The 8784-nt window shown below is 36.6% G+C and overlaps 1 protein-coding gene across 1 annotated transcript in view; it reads right to left on the bottom strand.

The window, feature by feature from the left end:
- The window catches only part of LOC131787608 (cytochrome P450 4V2-like), a 20264-nt gene extending 12245 nt beyond the window's left edge, over nucleotides 1-8019 (bottom strand). Inside the window, exons 1-6 of the mRNA XM_059104687.2 lie at nucleotides 7656-8019; nucleotides 4990-5102; nucleotides 4395-4467; nucleotides 3947-3959; nucleotides 3378-3498; nucleotides 3092-3161 (exon numbers count right to left, since the gene is read on the bottom strand). Of these exons, the coding sequence (XP_058960670.2) occupies nucleotides 3092-3161; nucleotides 3378-3498; nucleotides 3947-3959; nucleotides 4395-4467; nucleotides 4990-5102; nucleotides 7656-7818 (553 nt within the window). The 5' untranslated portion in view covers nucleotides 7819-8019. The remainder of the gene's footprint in view (nucleotides 1-3091; nucleotides 3162-3377; nucleotides 3499-3946; nucleotides 3960-4394; nucleotides 4468-4989; nucleotides 5103-7655) is intronic.
- Between the last annotated feature and the right edge of the window lie 765 nt (nucleotides 8020-8784).

The following is an 8784-nucleotide window of genomic DNA, read 5'->3' as shown; positions in this document are numbered from 1 at the left end:
TTTCTCCAAAATTTTAACTTTTGGATAGGAACGCGTTACACGTAGGTGTCAATGGGTTAATGTCTCATAGGTTCAGACCAGACGGGAACTTTTTGTTCATCTCAGTGCCATTGCATGCCCCTCTTTTTCCGTTCAATCCCCTTCCACTTCCTATTAAGGGTCACCCAGTACTTGAAGTACTATTGCCTTACTTTTTTGTGCATTGCGTGGTATCCCAATAGCTTTCCAGGCCCGTTTGGCTCAGTTTCAAATGCCTAATCATAACATGATCTACTTTAACAGCACCATCAATGAAAAATATGTCAAAATAAAGAAGCGGAAAGTCACGAGTGAGGAAATCTAACATCTCTCATCTTTGTAATCCTTGCACGACATATTTTAGCAAAGCCTCTCTGAAATCTGACATCGAAATACTAAAAAACTCTTTTAAATCACTCAAGATCAAAACAACTTCACAACTTGGGTATATGGACACAACGCACGATGGGACATACAATCACGTCCACACAGTATCATAGTAGTGGCAGCCCTCGGCCACAGCAATATTCATTTTGACTTTTGTTTTGATTTGATTTTCAATTTAATTTTATTTCTCGGTGAATTGCCCTTGGATTTCAGTTTAATTTTGAAATGATTTTTATTTTGATACTGCAATTACTTTTGCTTTTAAATTTGCTTGCTACTTCATTTTACTTTCAATCGTTCTTTTTCCTTTGTTTTGCAGTCACGTTCCATTTTACTCTCTCTACTCTTTTTTCTCTTTCATTTTCTATTAAATCTTTGAAAAATTGTAAAATTTTGAATGGCAGCCCTCGGCCACAATAGCTTCTTTGTTTCCGATCACGGGTATGATGACGTGGATCTGTTGTCATTGGCTAGCAAAGTGAATCCGCTGGCTTGCCGATTGCAATGTCAAGAGGAGCGCATAACTTTATTCTGACTTCTCTGACTGGTTCTCTGCTTCTGGACGAAGGATACTTTGGACCCATGTTCTGACGGTGATATAAATAATGATGTGAGCTCACTCTATGTAGAAATAATCGACAAGAATCGATCGTACTACAAATGCACGATTTGTGGCCGAAAGTTGTCGAGGAAACAAAGACTCGAAACTCACTTGAGTTGTTTTCAATTCAAAGGTGAGAAATAACACAAGCCAATCACAATTTTAAAAGCGATTACAAATCGTCTTTTACCCTAATTTTTATAAAAAGAAGGATACCACAGTAGGAAGTATAAGAGATACATAGATGATAACAGTGTACCAATACCTAGACCAACAAAGTTTGACCGTAGTAAGCGTTCAGCAACACGTTCCAACACCGCCATCTCGATTCCACAGTCAGTCGTTTCCACTGAACTTAAAGCAGTGGTGACAACAGAGTAGAGTGCGTCTCATAAAGGAGAAACATTTGTACAAGAGACAGAAGTAACTATATGCGATTACAGAGGTGCGTTGGAACTCTGGTCCACAAATGGTTATGCACTGTCCAAAGTAGAAAACAATTTTGTTGATAGCTGACAGACAGAGAAGAACAACAAGTAAACTTTAGAGCTGTTATTATTGAAGTGTGACTTGCACTTTTCATTTGTATATAAAGACGGACTTTTATTTCGCACTAAAAATAAAAAGAAGTAATATTTGTTGGGAGATCCAGTGATTAGGACATTTAAGAAATTAAGTTATGAAAGTAAACCCAGTTTGTACTTCTCTGACTACTAACAAGTCTTGTTTTAAAAATATTTTTAGATCAGAGTTTCAAATAAAGTAAATTGAAGAAGTCATTTAAAAGGTGTTTTTTCTCAAAGGGAACATTGACTACCTCTGTCTTGTCTGCATGCCAAATGTTTGCAAAGTGTGTGGATGATCCACAAGTATTGGAACTCTTACAAAATGTTTTGTAAGAATAAAAACAGCAAAACAAATAACAGCAATCAGTCACAAAAACAGAGCAAAAAACTGAAGAAAAAAAAACAGCAACAATAATCATGAAAAAAGAAATATCAATTAGGTGTTGAATTTGTTTTTCTAAGTCATGAAATTTCTATCGAATTATGTCAAGAAAAAGTCTCTGACAGTGTTTGAGGCAACTGAGCTTGACTGTTCCAAGGTTTTCTAACAAAGGCAACCAGTAATGTAGGTTAGGGAAGTAACTTATTTTCATAACTAACAAAGTTCTTTAAGTGTAGATAACAATGTAATTATTGTTACACATGTGGAAGTTGTGTACCAAGGGACAGCTAATGAGTGTTTGATGATTCTGGCACATCTGTGAACATGAGACATTTTGTATCACAATAAAAATATTTTATGATCATGGAATCCAAGAGTTCTTTGAGGTTAGAAAGCAAATCTGTGATATGAGTACATTGGATAAATTTGCATTTTGCATTTACATAATTGACTGCTGCTTCACGAGAAAATCCATATTAATTTAGAGATTTACTAAAACTAAGTTTCAATAATAAATTTCATGATCTTTAAGTTATAAACATATACATGTATATATATCTCTTGGTAGATTTTGTATAGCATACCTTTTGTGGAGCCAAAGTTTTAAGCCTTTAAGGTTACTCCTTTTCTTAAAACCTTCACATTCAAGGTATTGAGAATTTCATGGAATTTATGTACACCTCAGGGTATTTAAATTGCCTCAAATTCAATTCCCAGAAATTCCCAAGAATTCCACCCTTCTTAAATTACGGCTAGTTTGTATAGCTGAGAATTCCTAGGAATTCCTAGGAATTCCAAGTCCTTACAAAACTGGAGTCTTCCTTTCCCAGAAATTCCCAGTAATTCCAAGCTTTTCAAATCAGAGCATATTTGCATAGTTGAGAATTTTTAAGAATTCCTAGGAATTCCCAGAAAACTGGGAATTCAGTTTACAAGGGTTATTTGCACAGTTGGGAATTTTTGAGAATTCCTAGGAATTCCTGGGAATTCCCGGAAAACTGGGAATTAAGTTCGCAAGGGTACACTAGCAGAGACATACATCTACTGTAGGAGAAAAGAAGGAATATAATCAAATGCAAGAACAAACACAAACATCATCAAATTTTAGTCTGTGACTGAATAGTGCAAAGTACTTACTGCATATAATATCCAGAGTACACAGAGTAATGTATGGCATTATGTTGAAAGTTCCTGTCTTGACCTTTTTCTACACAGTTTTATGAGAAAGAAACAAAAAATCTCATTCAGTCATTTTGTCTTTTTTACTTCTCTTGCATCTTCTGAGGATACTTTTGTCTCATAACATGAAGCACTATGATTATTATGTTTTATTCCCATTTAATTAGCATGAACTGCATTGTGCACGCTTGCATGTTCAACTTTCTATGGTATGCAGTGTAATGTAGATTTATTAAACTGTTACCTCAAGGTTTGAAACCAGAATTTTTGATTGTTCTTCAAAAACTTGTAGGAAGGTATTCAAAGTGCTGAAGTGAAATGTTGGAGTGATCAACCTTCGCCTTGTCTTCCATTTTAATCCATCACTAAAATATAATAACAGGTTCAAGCACATGCAGAATATTTCATTTATTAAATGAAAGGAATTAATGACAATGTTTTTCCCTTTCTTCTTTTATTGGTGAAGTGACAAGAGGGGGACTTGTCCATTCAATTTTCAAAAGGTAGCAAGCCATTACACATGGTTTAATTAAAACTTTTTGTTGTTTTTGTTTCTTTTTAAAGCAGAAAACATGTTTTAGGATTTACAGAGAATTTATGGAACAGAGGAAACTGTCTTTCAAGCTTAAAATCATATTAAACCAAAATTCTTCATGGAACATGCAATACATGTACATTTATACATATTTACATATATGTTTTAATGAACATCATGAAGCTTAGTAAAACAACCCAGCCCAGGCTTCTGCATATGGCTATCATCTAAACTCTTCTACCATTTCATAGTAAGTTGGTATGTAAAATGTACCCCACCTGGTCAGCAGGCCTTGGTTAATACAACATCAATGATCCATAATAAATCACAACATTTATGTAATAGAAAAGAAAATAAAATGAGATGACACTGATAAACATCTGCCTAGACAAGGACAAAGACAAAGATCGCAGCACTTCCTGTTTACATGACCATGGTCAAGTAGATGTGTATCTGAGAGTGCTGCAGCATTTTTAATCATCATCTTGTTATGGTCATCAGAAAATTTTCACATTAAAAAAAAGTATTTCCACATGCTTCTAAATTAGTTCATGAAACCAACATGCAAATTGAGAACAAGCCTTTGAGGCAATTTGAGACCAAACTGACCAAGACGAGGTTTAAAGTGAGGCCAGCTTGGACAGAGTACTCAACTGAGAATTATACAATGTTCAACCAAATCAGTGATGTAAAATGTAATCTGAAATTTAAATTGTTTAAACTGACCGGTTCCTAACCAAGGATGTAAAAAGTCATAATCTGCAGACTTTCTGATATGTTTGGAGCTATGCAAAACAACCTAAAAAGCAAAGCAGTACTTTAGATATAAAAACAAAACCAATTGAATTAAAAAAGCAATTAAGATCAAGTAAGATCAGAATGAAAGGGATTTTGCAAAACATTAATCAATCACACACAAACGTGGCCTATTTGTCTGTCAGATCAACCTCCTTGGTTGCATGGCAGAAATCACTAAGAAAACTATGTTTTTGGTGGTCATACGGCTACACCCGTCCTGTAATTCGCATTTTATCTTAAAGACAGTATTCCTGTTATGGTCTTTGGTGAGAGTGAGAAAAAGGTGTGCATAGCATCAATCATTTACACTCTTGTTTCCTTCTCATAAAAATTTGCCTCTTTCTATTTAGTTTTTTTTTTTAATAAAGTCTTGTAACCCTTCCAAAAAAGTTGCCATAATACTACATTTACATAAATACTGCATAAACATTGTTTTCTGCATTTTTATTTTGTGTGGTTTAAATAATTTCCTTTCTGTTACATAAGTATGTGACAAGAAATAAATTATAAAAAACTCACTAACCTCCACCAGTTCAGGTTTGTACAAGAAGATAAAAGGGTATGTTGGCCCAAGCCACACACAAAACATCCCATTGGGATACTCGTACACCCACTGGAACATCTGCGTCACAAGATCTATCAATTAAAACAAAAACTGATAAATTAAGGAGTTACAGTAAGAAAACACATCTACGGTCAAATCACACTTTCTGCATGTGATGTGCACTCTTCATTTGCTTGTGCATAAACACGAAAAGCTTTCCAAAATTTTTCTCATAGATATCATTCAATGAGGTAATAATGACATTATTCATGAAATTAAGAATTAATATGCACATACAATTTGATAATATAAATTTTGTTCTGTAGTCTTATGACAAAGTCACTAGGAGTAGATCCTGACGTTTCGACAGCTTACTGCAAGTCTTCTTCAGGCGATGGGGTCGACTGGTTCCAGCACAGCATTATGCATCATGGTGGTCCGCTGTGATTGGTGCATTTTGATCCGGCTATTGTCTCTGTGTAACATGGTTTCCTCAGGCATTCGCTGATTTGCCGTACATCCCTGGCTTTAATGTTTTCTAACTGTCAGCATCCACGCTTCCGGTATTTCGGCTCCGTTGTCCCTGTTTATATTGTTTGGGTTGCAAGCAAGATGAAGGGTAGCCATTGGCAACAAGAACTGTGGATTGATGTTTCTTCTCCTGGGCTGTTCCTGATGGCTTGGTGATGATACGTTCAGCCCGGTCATGTAAACATTTGACAATACCGCGTTTTACTGATTGTGGATGGTGTGTATCATACATGAGGTACTGGTCAGTGTGTGTGGGCTTTCTATATACACTTGTGTGTAGTTTACCATCTGGTTCCCTTGTTACGAGGGTGTCGAGAGAGGTGATCTTGTTGTCATTCTCAGTTTCCATGGTGAAGCGGATAGACAGGTGTTGTTGGTGGAGGTGGCTCAGGAAATTATCCACATTGTTCTGTTTCATGATGGTGAACATATCATCGACCTAGCACTTCCATATCCTCGGTGGTTCTGGGGCGGTTGCTAAGGTTTGTTATTCAAAAGCTTCCATGTACAGGTCAGCAATTACAGCGGAAACCGGGCTCCCCATTGGTGTTCTTGTTTCTTAAATATTACAAGTTGCATTTGCCCAAAGGGCTGGGCAATTATGTTGCTTTAAGAAAAAAATTATTCGTGTTTGTTTATTCCATATTTTAAGCAACTCAAGGGATGACATGTACAAACAGATCACGCCTGGTGTGCATAAGTTAAATGTCTTTGCTAAGGTTCATGTCGCACTACAGCCCAAACCAAAAATTACGCGGCCAAAAAATTTTCAAAAAGTTGAAACCAAAAGCAGAAGTGCTGAAAAATGTGACACAATTTTCGGGTTGCACTGCTGAAATACGTAGATAGGTCAAAATAAACACAGTTTATCAGATTTCATTTCTGGCGGGTATTGGGCATCGATAAACATGAACCCAAATCAGGCTTTTCGTTTTGCTTTTGCCATTCTATTTCTACAAATTATCAACATGCAACAACAACAAATGTTTGTATTTTTCACCCTGTATTAGAGATGGATAAATGAATACATGTAAATCCTGAATGTTACTTTTCTTAGAAGACGGTGGCATTTACATAGAATTTGTGTTGTGCCTACTAGGTGGACCATACCTTGCCCAGCCCAATCATGGTTTGATGTTCATTACAACGAACCGACCCATAGGCTTACTAGAACCCTTCATTCTTCTTGCTGCCATTTTTCATATTGTTTTTTTCTGCTTTTCAGCTTGGCTATCATCTTTTTCTTTCCAACCTTTAGCTGACCTGGAGTTGGTCAGGCTATTAGTGTCACAAACCACACTTGCTGAACTATTAAATATTGTCGAATAATAACTACTGCATCTATTAGACAAAATTCCCATGGGTCCCGCTTGATCAGATCTCAGCCAGTGTAGAGTGAAAATGAGGAAAATTTTGCATTGGGAATGATCCCAGCGCGTGGTTAAAAGGAAAATGGCAAATAGTAAAAAGGAAAACATCAATAACTTAACAGCAGGTCACATATGGGTCAAGTGACTGGCGTTGACAGCTCCGGAATCAGTGTCTTGTTTTTTTCCCAAAATCTGCCTGCCCCACCATACACTTCGGTGTCTTTGAAGCTTCCTCAGAATTTCCAAAATTTTAGAAATTTGTAGAACATTGTCCGCATAAGGAAACGTGTTGTGATGACAGATAATAATCCTCTTTTAACAGATAATTGACCAAAACTTCCCTGGTGCGACCCAGGCCTGAGTTTAACAATTAATTGACGCATTCATTTGCAAATAATTTCAAATTTTTTATTTACAGACTCAGCATCAAGCTTCAAAAACTGTAATCAGAAGTAAGATTTATAAAAATAGTTCAATATAAATGGGCTTTTTAAAGGAAAAAATGGTATTTTCTAGTCAACTGAGAATGTAACTATTAGTAAATGAAAGTAACTTGACTTGTGTCGAGCGCTGCAAGGGCAGCTTAGAGTTTGTCTTTATTTTACCTTCATACTTAGTAAATTCAAACCTTACAAACAGATTCCATCTTATTGTTTGTTTGTGGGCAATAAGACACAGATGATGGCAAATTATGGCAAAAAAAAATTGGCTTTGCTTCGTGAGTCGTAAGCTTGTCTCACTCACCATTCGGTAGTCTTGGCAGCTGCAGAACATTGCCAAACAAAAGGTTTGTCTTTGGGCCAGGCATCTTCCTCACTGAATCTGCAGAATGATGTCTTCCAAGCAGTACAAAGGAGATCAACACAACAGCTGCCAGCAGCAAAGAAACTGCCACCACTAAATACATGATCACTTGAAACCAAATAAATTACTGACAGCGTTTGTTCTCTCGATTTGTGATCTCTTTTGATCCGAAGATAAATCTGAATTCTTCCAGTATACTGAGTAGTTTTCTGATTGTTACAGCAACAACGAGTTCTGTAAATTACCGAGAAACCAAAAAATTAGACCACTATTCATAGGCCCAGGAGGTAGCGTGACCTTTAATGTCCGTGCAAAGCAAACAGGAAGAAAATCAGTCCGCCATTTTGTTTTCATTTGTCTGCAAAGCACGCTTGGAACGACGACGTCCCAAATTTTACTGACCTTGGATGACCAACTGATTATGGTGGTCACAAACTTAATATATAGATTTAATCAAGCCTAAAAGCGGAGCTCTTGTTAGTTTATTTTCTTGCCCTTCATTATTATAAAAACTGCAATAAAAATCTTCAGCACTGACTGTGGAAGAGTTTCTTTAAGGGTATTTAGGAATCAGTCCGGGGAGTGGAGAGGGAAGGGAAGAATTGACGAGGTCTGGAACCTAGGGACAACGTTCTCACAACTTACAAAGCGATCAACACATATGCTAGTCAGCAGTATCTTCAAGTAGCTGAGGACCTTCGTTGTGGTTTCTTATGTTTTCAACAAATTTTCGAAGATAGGGAATCTTTTCTTCTTCGGATGAGGTGTTCGATGTCAGCATCAGTTGAAATTATATTATCTTGAGGGTGGCTGATAATTTTGGTTTAGGAAAATACGCCAAAATTGAAGGAAACGACGGTAAAGTACTTCGCATTGAGACGTCACCGGTCGATTGAAAAGTATGCACGTGAGAACAGTGAATTAGTTAATCAAGACGCCAGAATCGTATAGGCTTCTCTTATATCTTCTCTTGAAGTTTTCAAGTATGACTGCTTGCCCCACCGTTTTCCTCAAACGTTTCAACCTGCTCTGTTTGGCGTCAAAAATTAAAACGAAAAAAGATTTTCAA

The sequence above is a fragment of the Pocillopora verrucosa genome, chromosome 5 (genome assembly GCF_036669915.1).
Source record: "Pocillopora verrucosa isolate sample1 chromosome 5, ASM3666991v2, whole genome shotgun sequence".
Lineage (NCBI taxonomy): Eukaryota > Metazoa > Cnidaria > Anthozoa > Scleractinia > Pocilloporidae > Pocillopora > Pocillopora verrucosa.
The sequence above is the reverse complement of the archived record's forward strand: the minus strand, read 5'-3'. Positions and strand labels throughout refer to the sequence as shown.